The sequence below is a fragment of the Balaenoptera musculus genome, chromosome 3 (assembly GCF_009873245.2).
Source record: "Balaenoptera musculus isolate JJ_BM4_2016_0621 chromosome 3, mBalMus1.pri.v3, whole genome shotgun sequence".
NCBI lineage: Eukaryota > Metazoa > Chordata > Mammalia > Artiodactyla > Balaenopteridae > Balaenoptera > Balaenoptera musculus.
Window position 1 is genome coordinate 41,126,084 of NC_045787.1, and position 17,848 is coordinate 41,143,931.

Here is a 17,848-nt window from a genome sequence, read left to right on the forward strand (position 1 = left end):
TTAAAAAAAAATAAAAGATAGGACACATATATCTTAGAAAAAGGAAAATAAGATCTGTTAATTCAAGGTAAATTTTGGTCAGTGTTTCTGCAAAGTGTTTGGGGTCATGCATGGTGCCTGACTTGTCTATCCATACTCATTTTATAACATTTGCACTACTGATCAGCACCCAGCACAAACAGAATCTCGTAGACTCTTAAGTCGAATACCTTTTGTAGTAAAGGAGAAAGTACAGTAGAAAGCCTGGCAATGTGTTTCATCTGTTCCTGGGGAGAGTGACAAAGTGCAGTCCTTGATTTTTAAAAGATATTATTATTAAGGCCCTGGATAAACACATGGTCATTTTCAATTAAAAATGAGTAAAAGAGACACTCAGAATTAAAATTATGTTGCCAATGTTCCCCTTTAATAACATTATGAAATCTTCCAAAAATGTAACGAAAATTTAACCAAATTTGGTCAAATTTAGAGAAAATGGCATGACTAGGAATAAATTTGCTACAAAACATATGGGTTTCTCTGGATGATGTTCAGGCTTTAGCTAAGCCTCATTGTAAAGCAGCCGTGATCTGTGCAAGGTTCCACGTCTCTCTACATAATAAATCTATGTGCAAATGAAAAATAGAGAGAAACTAAAAATGATAGGCATCATTTTCTGCCAGGAAAAATAGTAATTATTACTTTAGAGCAATGAACATCTTTGAACTTCATTAAGTTCTTATGGCTTGGATATTTTTTAGTCTCTCACCATTTATAACATGAATACTTATACAGGTATTGAAAATGGTTAACTACAGAAATGAGTACTTTATGGCACACATACCTTGCTCTAAAAAGCACTAAAAGCACAATTCCAAAACTCCCCAAACTGATATATACCTTTAATCTTAGGTGTGAAAAACTTTACCTCTAGAACCACTTGTGGTGAGAAAGTTAAATTTGCAAAATCGAAACTCAGTCTTCAGACTCTTCTTCCTTCACCAATACAGTCACAATATTTCATCTGGGCTTCTTAGATCCAAGCCATTGAAATGACTAAGTTTTCTTCTTTTTTTCTATGTTTCCTAATAGCTGGGACTTACATAACTCCAGAGTGTAAGTATCTCCTGTACCTACCACATGTGAGAATTAAATGATTTTTCTAGTGATTGTATTGTTACATTATAAACGAAAATAATTTTTACTTCCATGTAGCTCCCTCTAAACTGTAATGTATTATACAGTTGTTCATCAGTAAAATTATAATAACTATTAGGTGACTGAAAGATTTTTTTTTAATCTTTGAAAAATTATATAATGACTGTCAAAAGAAGAATTACATGAAATAATCTGCTTAGATCTTTTGCATTAAATCTTTTGGTTTTCTTTTGGAGGTTTCAACATGGAGATTATCGGAGGGAGAGAAGCGTCCCCGCATTCCAGGCCATTTATGGCTTCCATGCAGCATGGCGGCAATCACATTTGCGGGGGGGTGCTGATTGATCCGCAGTGGGTGCTGACAGCAGCCCGTTGCCACTCTAGGTGAGTATTAGGCTTACTGTGTTTCCTCAAGTCGGCTAGAAGAGAAGCTCGCCTCTCCCAGGAGAGAATTGGATCTACCCTTAGCTTCTGTGATAACTGACCAACTGCTGGAGTTTATTTACCCTCTCACACATCCGCGATTCTGCCCCAAGTTCTCCTTTTCTGGGAGATCTAGGCAACCCAATAGACAAATTCAAATCCTTCATGTAATGCCTGGGAACACAGCAACAGTTATAACTGAAGCGGCAGTATTCCTGACCTTGTTAGGGGAACTCAGACAACCTGAGTTTGCACCCCATTTTACAAATGGGAAATAATAATACTAGTATATAACTGCTTCATGGGGTTTTGAGGATTAAATAGTATCTATTTAAATATTTTAGCATGCTTAGCACATAGTAAGCTGCAAATAAGTTGCAGCTCTTATTACTGTTATATGTATGAGGAGCCTGATTTGCTAATAGAGTTTTCTTTTTTTGTTGTTTTTGTTTTTTTAATTTTTTTAATTTTTTTATTTTTTTGCTAATAGGGTTTTGAGACCCTTACCTTAACTCCTCTGCTCAACGCCCACCATGGAGGTCTGAGGCCCACAGTTTGGGAATCACAGCTGTAAGGGGCAACAATCTAACTAGGTGGAAAAAAAAAAGTATAGATGATTTACAAAGAAAAAGAGAGAGAGAGAGAGTTATTTTTTCTGGGATACTTAAAATGAAAGCTTTTCTAAAGACACACTATAACCTCTCATTCTATGATTCTCTTACTTCAGCTAAAAATGTCCAAAACCCTTCTTGGGATGCCGCTACCATCACAAAAGGAAAAGCAATAGAAAACTAATTTGGCCTTTGTTGTTTTGTTTGTTTGTTTCAGCTTGGGGGGTGGTTTTTGTTTGTATGTTTCTTCCTTATGTTTCTCGCCTGAATAAGCTAAGAAAAGATAGGGCCTTCTCCTTTCCTTACAAATATGACAGCATTTCACTTAAGAACCTCTTAGCCATAATCATTTACTCTCTAGGCATCAGTTATATCTAAATGGAACAACTGAATTGACTTGCTTCTCATATTTTGGGGATTTTGTTTGGTTGCCCCATTTTAATGAGACTGTTTGAACACAAATTAGAAATTCTGAAGCCTGCAAACTGTGAGAATTTCTGTTTTATTTCTAAATAGCAAGCCACTAATTTCCGATTTAACATGGCTACTTCATTTAAGCAGGGTTCTTGCTGTCACAGAAATCACCCTTGTGTCCTCATCAGTTCTGTCTTTTCTAGGGCACTTATCCCCTGGGGACCAGCTAAGCAGAGGGTGACTATCAATAAATGTTCATTCAATTCAGAATATGCACATCTTCAAATATGCTTGTGGTTACACATTCAAATGGATTATAACCTCCCCAGACATAGAGCTTGATTTATTATAAATGCTGAACAAATGCTGGATAGAAAAGAGGAAATAAATTGGAGGGGAGGGGTTTTTTTTGGTTTTGGTTTTTGCTGAGCTATATGCACAGTATGTGAAGTCCTTCACAAGCCATAAATTGCTATCCAAAGGTAAATAGTATTATTAACTTGAATTTTAAATTTTGTCAAGTGAACTTGACTCAGTAGAAATAGATTCCCAAATTGAAAAATTGGGAAAAAGAGGTCTTGGAATTAAAAAAAAAAAAACAAAACACTATTGCTAAATATTATTTTAAATGGCTGTAGTTTAAAGAACTGCAGAATATGTGGATCAGATTTCCTCTACAGGACACTTGGGTGTAAAAATGTAGGCAGGTTGGTGCTTAGAAAAACATAAAGCTTTATGAAATCCAAAATATTTATGAAATAGTTCAATGGTGGCTTCCCTCAAATGGACTCCCAAGTATCCTGTGAGAATAGCTTACTAACTCCAGGCCCCTCTCTCAGCAAAATGGTGAAGGGAGCCAAATCTGGGGTGTTCCCTTCTCACTACCCATCCACGCTAAGTTCCTCACTTAGTCTCTTGGCCCCTTTATTAGTTGCCATGCCAATTATAAAAGGAAACCAGTAAAAAATCCTCTTGTATAACATTTTCAGCCTTTCAATTTATCAGAAGCAAAACTCTCACCAACTCTTGTCCACCATCTTCCTTAGTCTCCTCCAATGCCTTCTCCCACTGATCACTCCCCCATCCTCTCACCTGCCTAGCCAGTGAATAGATGGAACCGTCCCCCTCCAACCCAGCCCCTTCCACGTGGCCTCACTCCATCCCAAATCACTCAAGGCTCCCAGAGTAGAATGGTTACCAATCCAGATCCCAGGTTCAAACCAAAGAAGCTTTAATCCCCCCTGCATTTGCATCCCAGAGCCTCCACTTAATATCGGTGGGACTTTCTCAAGTTTGTCAATTTATCTGATCATCAATTCCCTCATCTGCAAAATGGGGCTAATCATAATACCTCCTTCACAGGGCTGTTGTGAGGTTTAAAGGAGGGAAAATATGTAAAATTCTTAGCACAAAACCTGGCACACTACAGTAACTTAATAAATGTCACCTAATGTTATGTTAATATCTGTACCTTCCATGGTAATCACCGAGGAACAAATATCATGGTCCAGTCGTGCTGATGGGATAAAATCATGACAGCCCATCTCTGACAGCCAGGTAATTCCCTCCTCTCTTAGGCAAGAGAATTCCAAAAATAGGGACCCTACCTTCACTAACACACCCAGAGGAATGGGTCTAAGCAGAAACACTGCTCAGTGCCAAGGCAGAGTGGCAGAGGAAATAAGAGGCTTGAAGGGGCTTGGCACGGGGCTTATAGAGGTGCCTTGCAGCCAGACACCTCCGGATGATTCTGACGCAGGTGGTCCAAAGACCACCTGCGGAGAAACACTGCGCTGTGCCAAAGAGACACTAGTATTGTTACTTCTCCTCGGTGGGAATTCATACCTGGATTTAGGTAAGGAGGTGGGATCCTAGAACTCAGGTAATTCCAGGTATCCTGTGGGCAGAAAAAAATTGACCTCTGTAGTACAGATTACAGTTGAAGTGTATCTAGAAATGGAAAGTTCAGAAAACATTCATGGTCTGCTTGCGTTGTTTTTGGTATTCACATGTCCCAGCGGAGACAAAAATAACTAAAACACTTCAAAGCCATTAACAAGTCAAGGAAATTGGTAGAAGATGAAGGAAAAACAGACATTTTCTCAGCGCCCTTCCCCTAGTCAGAATTCATCTTCCACGTCCTGCATTTGTATGTCCCAGCCTTCCTGTGTTAGTTATTTATGTATGTATCCATCTTTTCTATTATATCAGTAGTCCCAGGGATTTTATATCATCCTTCCCCTCCAAAGCTTTGGGTTTAGTGAGTACGCTGAATTTGAGTTTGAATCAATCCTGGGAAATCCAATCTACATCCTTTGAGAAATTTCATCCTCATCCTGATTTTGCAATAGACAAACTTTTCAACAAATAGAGCTGGAATTCCCAAAATAAACCAGAATAAACTCTTTTGGTGGAAACCAAAAAACGGTAATTCCCAGCAGTCACAGCCCTACCATACGCAAACCCACCCCGGCATAGCCGTATACTGGCTCCCCAAACCTGAAACAACCTCTTATTCCTTTTTCCGTATGTTTCTGTGCTCTTTTTAATTTTTATTAATCTTTATTCATATGTATATATGTGTGTTTATTGGGTATGTGTGTTTTTGTTGTAATCTGCCCTCTTTTCCACGTGACAATGAAATAGTTACATGTAAACAAATATAATTCTTTTTATCCCCCTCCTTGTTCCAAAAAAGGATTTGAAGTCGTTTCCTGAGAACACACATTAAAATGGGATATTTTTGTAGTATGCAAATGGCTCCAAGGTGTTGTCAAGATCTCAAAAAAAAAATTTATATTTTCATAACTAGATGTAAATATAATTTTATTCAACATACAGTAAGTCAGATCAACTGTTGAAACACTGGTACTAAAATTGTATATGACTAGAGATTTCAAAAAAAAAAAACTGTTGTTCCTTCATCTGACTCACCAGTTTTTATACTCTAAATCTCCACAATGGAATTATCAATGACTACTAACTCTAAAGTGTCTTAATTTCAAATGATTTTTCACCTTGAGGAAAGTTTTCCCTTCTTGTCTAAATCATCTTTCTAACTGAGGGGACAGAACATATGAGTATAGTTGAAAGCCATCTAATGGACCTTACTTCTCCATATCGCCCTGAGATGAGGTTTAGACATACCAGATTAGCAAGTGTAGAGTTGTACCTTTTTACCTTTTAGTTACTAAAACACTTAACGTTGGGAAGATGAAAAATTTCTGGGTATTGATGGTAGTGGTGATGGGTGAACAGCAATGTAAATGTATTTAATACCTCAGAACCATTTAAAAATGGTTAAAGTTATAAATTTCATGTTATGTATATTTTACCTCAATAAAAAAAACTTAACAATGGTGGATATAAATCACAACCCACAAACTCGAGAAATATAATTTCCTTTATTTTTATATAAATTAACACAACTTTATTGTAAACTTGATCTCAGTCACTTAGGGTTTCAGTCCTTTTTCCCCACAGTAGGGTACACGTCCTGATATTCTTTTGCAAGGCTGGGGAATTGGAGTGGGATGGGTTTGGCCCTTGTTATCATCCATTCATGATTGGGTCCACTGACACCTCTGTCACTCCACCTAATCCTACACAGGTTATCTTGGCGCTGGCCCTTATTCCTGTAGGTATATGGCCCCCTCCACCATTTCTACTCCTCACTGGAAGATTTGAGAATCATTCTGTGGTGTCTATTCTCTTTGCTTTTCTTAGGTTTGCCAAAGACCAGTCTTCCAAAGTGGTTTTAGGAGCACACTCTCTCTCAAAGAATGAGGCCTCCAAACAAACATTTGAGATTAAAAGATTCATACGATTCCCAAGATTTACATCAGATCCTAAATCAAATGATATTATGCTGGTTCAGGTATGTAGCATTGCATTCCTTCAGTTTCTCCTGCATTCTTATACAGCACAGTTCAGTTGTTAAATCATCTACACAAAAGGATATTGTTGGCACTCTCCCCATGTTCGAGGTGATTGTGACATATTTTATAAGGGCCCATTTTGCTCCATTTACTGCCTTGAGAGAAACAAGAAGTTATCACAGATGCATCTGGGCTGTATTTATACAAGTTAAAACTGCTCTGATGCTCGCATACATGGGAGGAGAACATCCCAACAGGCCCAAGGATCCACGCTTTTTTCCCCAATGCTTTTCTCATTAGCAAGTGAAAAATACAAGTCACTTATATAACAGAGCCAAGCAAGTGACTTCAGAGATACAGAAGTGAGTTACAACTTAGTCTAGACCATACTTAGTCTAGTCCAAACTTAGTCTAGACCATACTCAAGGGTCCTATCTAGCAGGAAATAGCCCAGCCCTCAAAGTCATGACCTATGGATGTTATTCCACAGCAAACCATCCAATGCAGAGCAAAGGCCAGTTTGCTTGAGACTGGGCAAAATTCCTGCTCTGTGTAAGCTCCCTCCCCCAGGGTCACTGAGCTCTAAGGGGAACGAAGAGCGTGTTCAGGAAAGCAGCAACCACAGATGCAGCTGTGGGCTACCACCAGAGTAGATTCAAGAAGAGGGACGCCCTCCTAGCACAGAGGGACCACACAGACATCACTCAGGCTAATGATACTACTGGGGACAAATGATAATTTATTCTCTTTTCAATCTGTCAGCTTCACACGGCCGCAAAACTCAACAAACATGTCCAACTGCTCCACCCCAGAGCCAAAAATGATATTACAGCTGGAACAAAATGCCAGGTTATTGGCTGGGGAGCCACTGACCCAGAATGTTTTAGGCCCTCTGATACCCTGCGAGAAGTCACTGTTACTGTCATAAGTCGAAAAGTTTGCAACAGCCGAAGTTATTACAACCACGACCCTATTATAACTAAAAACATGATATGTGCAGGAGACGCCAGAGGCCAGAAGGATTCCTGCCAGGTAAGAACCCCTCACTCAAACAGGCACTTCAGGCTGCTGAGCTACACTCAGGCCTCACCTGCACACCCGCACCGAGGAGGAGAGGCGTGGAGAACATCACATCACAACTCCAGAAAGGTGCCCTCCAAGCCTGCACAGTGTTCTCTATGCTTTCTCATCTACCAATGCAAATGCGTCATAAGTACTTGCGCAACACTTAGTAAACACTCATTAAGTGTTTGTTCATCAGGATAGTTAACTATATCTGATAACTTTTACAGACTTCCTCTGAGGGGTATTACCGCCCTTAGAAAGCCTACCAACTCTGAGGTCACTAGCGGTGATTAGAAGATAACTTCTCAACCCCCCACCATCACCACCTTTAAACGAATAGACAGGTCTTCTAAAACTCAAATGCAAAAAGTTCAAATATATATTATGTGTTTCTTAAATAATGTTGACTAACTGCTAACTGACTAAAAGGAACAACAGTCCTGCTTTTCAAAATCTTCTGTTTCCTGAGGTAGTAAAAAAAAAAAAAAAATAGGTGATCATGTTTACAGGTGATGAAGGCTACCTAGCACAGATGGATTACTAATTTTTTTAAAAAATACAATATAATATTCACATTATACTATATTAAGCCTTATCAAGGGGAGGGTATGATGATGACAAAGATCATGTGTAACTGCGGTGCCCCAAGATCATCATCCCCCTCAGCCTCTGTTTTCACAGCCAACCAAGCACAAAGTACTGCAGTTTTGATGTGAGTGGCAACAGAGGCAAAGACTGCTCTTTAGATTTGAAAGCGAGCTCCTTATCTGAAAGACCAGGCTTCCCCCTCTATCACCTTGTCACTTTCCTTGACAGAATTTTTGTTTATTGTTTTGTTGTCAGAGTGAGTCCTCAAGAATCAGTTCATTGAGCAAGTATTTACTAAGTGTTGGGTATGTGCAGAGCCCCACGTTCAATCATATGATGATAGAAAAAAATGATAGAGAAGATAGAGCACCTGCCACCAAGACATTTACTTGAATACATTGCTCTTTTCTACCAGTCTCAATAGCAACTTGATTTCAAATCCATGAGCACCAAAATGAAATTCATAATTTTGAAAATTTCTTTTATTTCAGTGGGTTATTTCAAACTTTATGTCTACCCATTTCTTCATGAATAAAGTTCAGCAGTCACTGATTACCAAAGGATGTATATATACATAGTCTTAGACAGAGACAGGGACATGGACAAAGAGAGGCAGACAGACAGATGGACAGAACCATGGTCCTGGATGGAGACAGAGACACAGAGAATCTATACTACGTCAGGGGCTGTATCGGGCACTCTGCAGGACACAAAGAAACCAAGGACCCAGATAATAATCCTTTGAGTAATTAACAGCTGATGGTTGAAAAAGTTCAACAGCTTCTTACCAAGTATCTGCCCATTTTCTTCTTTCCAGGGTGACTCAGGGGGCCCCTTGATCTGCAAAGGTGCCTTCCACGCCCTAGTCTCTGGAGGTCATAAATGTGGTGATGCCAAGAAACCTGGAATCTACATCCTATTAACCTGGAAATACCAGGCTTGGATCAAAAGCAACTTGGCCCCATCTCATGCAAACTAAGACTACCCATGATTTTCTTGGCTCTACCAGTTGCTTGTTTTCGTTTTTGTTTCATAATATGTTCCACAGGCCAACTTATCTTCAGAGGTAGTTGAATGTAGCTAAATGGAGCACAGTTAGGGTACACTCCTGACCCATTAGGACTGATTTTGTTAAGGAATCAAGCTCTTTTTCACATGTACCACTGATGTATTTCTACTCTGCCGATCTTATTCTGAATAAAATTTAGAAGACTATCTGCTTGTCTTGTATGGAAATAGGACACAGGGAATGATATATCCCCTGACTCCACGCACACTCCCCCAAAAGGGCAAAAAGGTGATTAAACAAGACAGTAATGGCATCACCTTTAATCAGATTTATGTTGTGATTTCTGCTGGATCATCCTAAGCTGTATTTTTAAAATAAGAAACACTAAATTCAAACACCCCAACTCAAGTTAAGAAAAAATCATCAAGGTTTATACAAATATTTAGATAGTACTTATTATTTTTTTATGTCAGATTTTGTTCCAAACAGGATTTAAAGCAACATACAAAAATACCTGCAATAAAACAAAATATGAAATTAAAAACAATTTTTCCTCAAAAAATTAATAGAAATACAATGTGATCCAGCAATTTCACTTCTGGATATTTGTCTGAAGAGAATGAAAACACTAACTCAAAAAGATATATGCACCCCCACGTTCATGCAGAACTATTTTCAATAGCCAAGATATGGAAACAACTTAAGTGTCTATTGATGGATGATGAATAAAGAAACTGGTGTGTATACACACACACACACACACACACACACACACAATGGAATATTATTCAACCATAAAAAAGAAGGAAATCTTGCCATTTGCAAAAAACATAGATGGACCTCAAGGGCATTATGCTAAGTGAAATAAGTCAGACAGAGAAAGACAAATACCAAATGACCTCTTTTATATGTGGAGTCTTTAAAAAAAAAAAAAAAAGCTCTTAGATACAGAGAACAGATTAGATTGGTGGTTGCCAGAGGTGGGGGATAAGAAGTGAGAAAAATGGGTGAAGAGGGTCAAAGGGCAAATAAATGAATAATACATTTAATTAATTAACTAATTAATTAAAATAAATAATAATTTGGTGAAGAAATTGAGGCAAGGAGGAAATGAGAGTAAGAAAGTTTAGATGAAGATAGGAATGTTGTTAATACCCAAAGTGCCATAATTTTCTCCCTACACTTTTGCTAGAAGGAGCCATATTTGGCTCTATGCTTCACATGAGTCAACGCAAAAAGATCAACAGAATCAGTTACATGAATTACAGTATCCAGGAAATAAAAATAAACTAGTTTCCCAGAAGTAGGGCCACTGGTGCTAGAACTAAAACTAAAACAGAACTTTCTTCCATGATCCTCTTAAGAAGGACACTGTGCCATGGTTCCTATGTCCCTACCAAAGGCATCAGGATCACCTGAGAAGACTGTTTGGAATATAGATTGTTCTGAGTCCTTGCCTAGAAATTCAGATTGAATAGGCTTGAGGTGGGCCTGGAAACCTGCATTGTTTAAAAGCAATACAGTTGATTCTGACAAACGCTCAAATCCAAAAGCCACTGATAATGAACATCCTTAATAACATATTACAAAAAAGAACAGTAAGTTCTTGGCATTGTTTTTTATAAATCCTTCAATGTGAACTGACAACAGAAGACCAAAGTGCAATTCAGTAGGGGCACTTGAGGGTCTCAGCTGTCCTTGACTGTGGTGGTCCAGTGATTGATTGGTAATTCTTTCCAATTTGAGTGGGTGGTGGTGGACGATGGGAGCATCATTTCAGGCTTCTCCTTCAATGGTCAGAAACCAAAAGGTTCATCTCAGCCTTTATATTTAATTTGGGTTTCAGGAGAGAAATAGCACTTATTTCCAAGTACCACCGTTGAGTTTTGTTACATTCATATAGAAAAGGATTCTTTTATGTTTGTTTGTTTGTTTGTTGTCATGGCTTTTAGAAACCATTAACCAGCACTATTCTACTATGAATACTTAGCCAAATGGAAGCACTGCGTTAAAAAGCAACCTAATTAAAAGTATAGAACTGCTTTGAGAATAAAGTAATAAAAAGTTTCTTTAAATATTCCATTTTGTGTCATTTTGATTCATTAAAAATATACTGATTATGACCGAGAAATCCAAGACTATACTTCATAAGAAAAAAAGGGGTGGGAGGAATTGTAGAAACTCTGGACTCACCATTAAAAAAATAATTATCTCATCTAAATTTCAAATCCATGGAACATATTGTTGCAAGTCTCTTTAATGTAACAAAAGGACTGTTGAGATTTCTTCGGATTGCAGTTGGTGAGTACCCTGAAAATTTGTCACTAAAACCTGAGAGTTGTGTTTTGATTTTAGACTCCATGCTGTTCACATCCAATAGTCCAACCAGATCAGATTGCCAAAGAGGAAGCTTCTGTCAACAGCTATGGAAGGTCTGGTGACTCTGAAACTGGAAGATAAACAGTTTATTTTGAAAAGCAGCTGATGATGGAGTCTGCAATTGAAAAGTATCCCTGATCCTTTCAGGGAAGTAGTATTTTATTAAACATACCAAAATCTTTCCAAAATAGCCTAAAATAATATAGCATTTTAGTTTGGGGAATTCTGTCTTTGAGAGCTTATTTGATTCCATCTGTGGCCTCAAAGACAAGTTGAGAGTCAAAAATGAGGCAAATATCCACATTTTAAAACTGCTCCTATACTTCAATTTAAAATTTTTTTAACTGCTCCAAGGTTTTAGGGGAACTGTTGTCATTCTGAACTATCCCACCTCCTCCCTTCTTCATGACTGTAGACAGAGCATATTTTCCTTCCTCACAGACACGGAAAAAAGCTTCATGTTTTACGTCCATCCAGTTTTAATAAAAAGTGACAGCACTGAAAACAGTTAGGTCCAAATATAATGCCTGAGCAACTAAACCAGCCTAGAACAAGGTAGCAGAGTTAGTCTCTCTCATAGTTTTTACACAAAATAAATCCCAGCTCACCCTGAAATGATCAAAAGAACAGTGCTTCAGAGCTTGATTGTTTCAGAAAATATCTCACTAAAGAAGAACTGCTCTCAATCAATCAGGGCCCCTCTTCCTCTTTGACTAAGCTCTCAGTTTGGGAAAGGACACACATGTGATGAGGGAGAAAGCAGACTGTCCAAGGACAATGTACTCAGATCTCTCAAAAAGCTTACACTTCCACAAGATTACTGAGACACCACAAGATTACTGAGACACACATGAAAGCTGCCCATACGTTGTCTTAAGAGTTCCTTGAGTACCAAGTCATTCTGGCTGAACAGTTGGGTTCCTTGAGTCTTGGATGATTCAACCCTGGTTTCAGGCTTTCACACACTGACTTCCTGTTTACAAATGTTAACTTCTTCAGTCCTTTTGCTAAGTCATATCAGTCAACTCCAGATTTACAAACCCTCCTCATCACCTTTTATCCTCTACCATGAAAGGGTCATGTTCATTTTCTGGTTGTAACCATATATGTCTATATAACAGCTTATTAGAGGCAGCCTATGGGGCTTATACTGAGGCATCTCCTGAGAACTTAGAAGTAAGTAGAATTAAACTGCCCTCTGAGAGTTAAAATTTAAACTTCATACACATTGGTAGAGACAGTGAAGTTCCCAAGCTTACAAGATAGGCTGTAATCTGCTTGAAAGTTAACAACTCTCAAGAGTGTCCCAGTCAGAAGGGGAGGAGGACATCCGTGGATACAGGGAAGAGGAGACAACACAGGCAGAGGTCCAACAAGAGCTGACAGGGAAAGAGGGGAAGTGAGCCCTTAAACCTGTCTTCTGGTCCCACAGCAAGCCCATCCTGCCTTTAGCCTGATTCCCTTAGACATTCAGATGATTTATCTGGTCTTTTTCTAATTCCATGCTCACCAAGCAAACTTCAGTGAGTGTTTTGCTCCCCCTGACGGTTATTTCTCATTGCAAAATAATAAATGTTTTGCTTCTCTACATCTATGACTTTTTTTCTTTACCTTTAAGTTGGGGTAATTTGAATTTCTCTTTAAGACTCAAATCTACTCTAGTGTGCTAAAAAAAAAAATCAAGTTTCAATCTCTAATGAAGTCAACTCTGAACCTTGATAAATTCACCAACATAATGAATTTTAACTACCGCATGAGGCTTTACAACAGATCAACAACCTGCCTTTCCCCTAAAGAGTACTCTGCCATCCCTGCTCTGGTCACGGGCATAAAATGTGTTCATATCTGGAGTATTTATACATGCATATTCCCATTGGTACTCTGATCATCCAATAACTCCAAGAAGTATTATGGGTTTTTTAGCTGTGTTTTATCTGTTTCCTTCATAGCAGAGCCTGCTGGTTTGCTACTCAACAGCCATCTCCGTCTTCCCTGCTAACAAAACTCACATTTTATTTGGAGTCACAAATGTACACAGCTAAAAGATGGTCTTTTCCAGCCTCTCTCACTGCTAGTAATGGTCAAGGAGATGTAAGTGAAAATCATTGGCTGGGAGCTGCCAGGAAGTTCCTTTATTTTTTTTTTATTTAAATTTTTTTAAATTGAAGTATAGTTGATTTACAATTTGTGTTAGTTTCAGGTGTACAGCAAAGTGATTGAGTTATACATACATACGTGTGCGTGCTCACACACACACACATATATATAGATTTTTTTTCCAGATTCTTTTCCATTATAGGTTATTACAAGACACTGAATATAGTTCCCTGTGTTATATAGTAGGTCCTTGTTGTTTATCTATTTTATATATCACAGTGTGTATCTGTTAATCCCAAACTCCTAATTTATCCCTCCCTCCCTTTCCCCTTTGATTACCATAAGTTTGTTTTCTGTGTCTGTGAGTCTATTTCTGGTTTGTAAAAAAGTTCATTTGTATCATTTTTTTAGATCTCAAATATAAGTGATATCATATGATATTTGTCTTTCTCTGTCTGACTTACTTCACTTAATATGATAATCTTTAGCTCCATCCATGTTGCTGCAAATGGTATTATTTCATTCTTTTTTATGGCTGAGTAATATTCCATTGTATATATATACCAGATCTTCTTTATCCATTCATCTGTTGATGGACATTTAGGTTGCTTCCATGTCTTGGCTATTGTAAATAGTGCTGCTATGAACATTGGGGTGCCTGTATCTTTTCAAATTAGAGTTTTTGTCTTTTCTGGATATATGCCCAGGAGTAGAATTGCTCAATCATATGGTAACTCTAGTTTTTTGAGGAACCTCCATACTGTTCTTCATAGTGGCTGCACCAATTTACATTCCCACCAATAGTGTAGGGGGGTTCCCTTTTCTCCACACCCTCTCTAGCATTTATTAACTGTAGACATTTTAATGATGGCCATTCTGACTGGTGTGAGGTAATACCTCACTGCAGTTTTGATTTGCATTTCTCTAATAATTACTGATTACGAGCATCATGTGCCTGTTGGCCATCTTTATGTCTTCTTTGGAGAAAGGTCTGTTTAGGTCTTCTGCCCATTTTTTGATAACTTTTTTTTTTTTTTGATATTAAGCTGTATGAGCTGTTTGTATATTTTGGAAATTAATCCCTTGTCAGTAGCATTGTTTGCATATATTTTCTCCCATTCTGTAGGTTGTCTTTTCATTTTGCTTATGATTTCCTTTCCTGTGCAGAGCTTTTCCATCTAAAACCCACGGGACACCGCAAAAGCAGTTCTAAGTGGGAAGTTTATAGTGATAGAAGCTTACCTCAGGAAGCAAGAAAAATCTAAAATAAACAACCCAACCTTACACCTAAAGCAGCTAGAGAAAGAACAAACAAAACCCAAATTTAGTAGAAGGATAGAAATCATGAAGATCAGAGCAGAAATAAATGACATAGAGACTAAAAGAAAATACAAAAGATCAATGAACTAAAACCTGGTTCTTAGAAAAGATAAACAAAATTGATAAACTTTTAGCCAGGAAGTTCCTTTAAAGAGAGCTGATTCAGCAGGAAGGAGTGCCCTTTTCCCCTTCCTCCTTCCTACTGCCTGGATTGTAGATGTGATGGCTAGAACTCCAGCAAAAATGCTGGAACCATGTGGCAAACTTGAATAGAAGCCAAGTGTTAGTGACAATGAAGCAGAGGGGAATCTCTATACTAATCCTGTACTCTTACCTGAGAACTTCTTTTACATGAAAGAAAACAAACATTTATATGTTCAATCCATTATTATTTGGAACTTTCTGTTATATACATCCCTGCCCAATCCTAATAGATAAAATCAGAAATCTAAAATTTCTGTCCCTCGTATATGCTCCAAACAATGGGAAGCATATGTCTTTATGCCCTTATGCCCAGATCCTCCAAAATCCCAAATGCTTTTATCTTTCTAGCAGGCCTTATTTAAATAAGAATTGATTCAGAAAAGTAACCTTTAAATGTTATAATCAATAAATCACTTCCTTCTCATTGTTTCATCCTGTGGCTTAACATGGAGAAAATGCCCTCACTTAACTTGAAAAGATATTTTTATCTTAACCACATACTGCTGCATGGCAAACATTCTTGTTCCTATTATAAAAATAATACGTGGTACTCAGTAGCCTGTAACACTATTTTCTCCTTTTGTGTATATTTTGTAAGTGGATCTTGTAGAACTGTTTTTTGTAAAGTTCCATGAAAATAATGTTCTCTGGCATTTGAGGTTATTATTTGTTTTATTATTTCACAATCATTTGAAATAATATAGCAGCTTTTCCATCCAAACTACAAAAGCAATTCCATTGGAAGAACAATGGATATAGTAATACCCTGAATATTAGCAATGTTGTAGAAAACCAAAGCAGACCCACATGTGGTCAGACCAGCCAACAGTGCAAAGAGTGACCACATTAACAACCAATCCAGATAGACTTCTGAGTCCTCATTACTGAGCATCCAGAGAGATTCCCTCATTCGTTCACTCATTCATTCATTCATTCATACAAAAAGCACTTATCAAGCACCTCTATTTACTGAGCACCGTGCTGGTCCCTGGAAATACCAAGAAGAAAAGACAATTCCTGCCCTATAGGAACCCATGGACTAGCGAGCAAACATGAACATGCAAATAAACAAATGTACTATGCTCCAAAAATTATTATAAAGGTGACATGCATAGAATAGTCATAATGGAGACAGGTACAAAACAACTACAAGACAAAAATTTTTCTAATGGAAACAGGAACATGGGAACAGAAAGCTAAGTCAAGTGCAGGTCATTCAGAATCCTTGAAGGACAATTTGCTCTAACACTCTTGTCCTGTACAGGTGAGGCCTGATTCACTAGTAGTTTGTCAACAATTTCCCAAGGTAGATCACCAGATCCGTACTACCCACCTCTGACGAGATAAAAAGAACAAACGCTACAGCAATTTCTGTAGTAAGATCATGTCAATGAAAATAAAGGTGAACTCATTTGCTCTTTTTGAGAACTCAGCTCTCTCAGGACCTAACCTAACCTTAGAGACATCTAAGACTAAGCAGTGTGAGCCAATACATCTCTGGAAGAAACGTTCCATTTCAGCAAGAGATAATTCAGCTTGCCCTGTCAATCAGGAATGATTATTTATCTGCCCTTTTAGAAGTTTCCATGACCAGGGAACAGAAGAAAAATTTGTGAACCCCAACTTGACTTGGGAATTCTAGGATAGAACCATCACAAACTTTAGCCTTGCCTGCAACCTCTGTTCTCTTAATCATTAAAAAAAACCAACCAACAAACAAAAACAAAAACAAACAAAAACCAACTCAACAAAACAACATTAAAACAGAAGTGGGCTAATATATTGGTTTCCATGGGCCACTGCCTTGCTTTGCCAAGCAAGGGACTGGCATACCTCATAGTGTGATCTGACCACATTAACCTGCACAGAATACAGGTCTGGGTTTGTTGAACTCAGCTGTATTTAGACGAGGTCTCTATTCTCTTTCCAACTGTTCTTACCTTTACATCTGTGTAGTTGAAAGTATTATACCTCAAATTAACCGTCTGACTCTTAATTAAGAAAAGCATATTTCACAAATTATTTTAGATAGAAACAGTATAATCACAGAAATCTTATTAGAATTTATGCTGTAGAATTCACTATACCACTAGCTCCATAAGAGCTGGGACCCAGATCTGTTTTGATCACCACTGTATAGCCAGAACTTACCATAGGACCTCACATGTAGTGGTTGCTTAATAAAAAGTTGTAAATAGATGGATGAGTGGGTGGATGAATGGATGGATAAATGGAAGAATTTATTATATTGATGGATGATTCATTGAAAAAATGAATGATGAATTAATAAATCTCTACTTCCGGAACCATTTAAGAATATAATTATCATATGCTTGAAGTCATTTTCAAAAATTCTTTATAAAGGCATGGGGTAAAATGGTACTGGGAGCAAAGTAGGTGACTTAGAAAGTTCCATGATTATTTGATAATTCTTGGAGCACTATGGTAAAAGAAAAAATACTATATAAACATTGAGTATTATTATTAATTTGAAATTTCACTGAGCTATTCTTTATATAAGACTTGGTAAGCACCGTCCTTACTTTGTAAGAAGGGAAAAAAGGTTATAAAAATAATTAGTATTCCTGGTCTGAAAGAGATTACTTTCAAAGTTACTTGTTTTGGCCTTGTCATCATTGTCTAAATACCACTTAGCTTTTAGCAATATTGAAATTGAAGTGGTAAATTATTTCATTAATTTTCATAAGATGCATGTTCTCTTC

General features: G+C 37.7%; 1 protein-coding gene across 1 annotated transcript; it reads left to right on the forward strand.

Moving 5' to 3' along the window:
• The first annotated feature begins 971 nt into the window (after nt 1-971).
• On the forward strand, nt 972-9,448 carry GZMK (granzyme K). Its single transcript, XM_036848358.1, has 5 exons — nt 972-1,095; nt 1,374-1,521; nt 6,312-6,462; nt 7,226-7,495; nt 8,934-9,448. The coding sequence occupies exons 1-5, from the start codon at nt 1,032-1,034 to the stop codon at nt 9,093-9,095; spliced, it is 795 nt and encodes a 264-aa protein (XP_036704253.1). The 5' UTR covers nt 972-1,031; the 3' UTR covers nt 9,096-9,448.
• Nucleotides 9,449-17,848: the final 8,400 nt, after the last annotated feature.

Coding starts and splice junctions, on each gene's coding strand:
- GZMK (XM_036848358.1), top strand. CDS start 1,032: ATGACTAAGTTTTCTTCTTTTTTTCTATGTTTCCTAATAGCTGGGACT. Junction 1,522..6,311: donor GCAGCCCGTTGCCACTCTAG/GTGAGTATTAGG, acceptor TGCTTTTCTTAG/GTTTGCCAAAGACCAGTCTT. Junction 6,463..7,225: donor ATGATATTATGCTGGTTCAG/GTATGTAGCATT, acceptor TCAATCTGTCAG/CTTCACACGGCCGCAAAACT.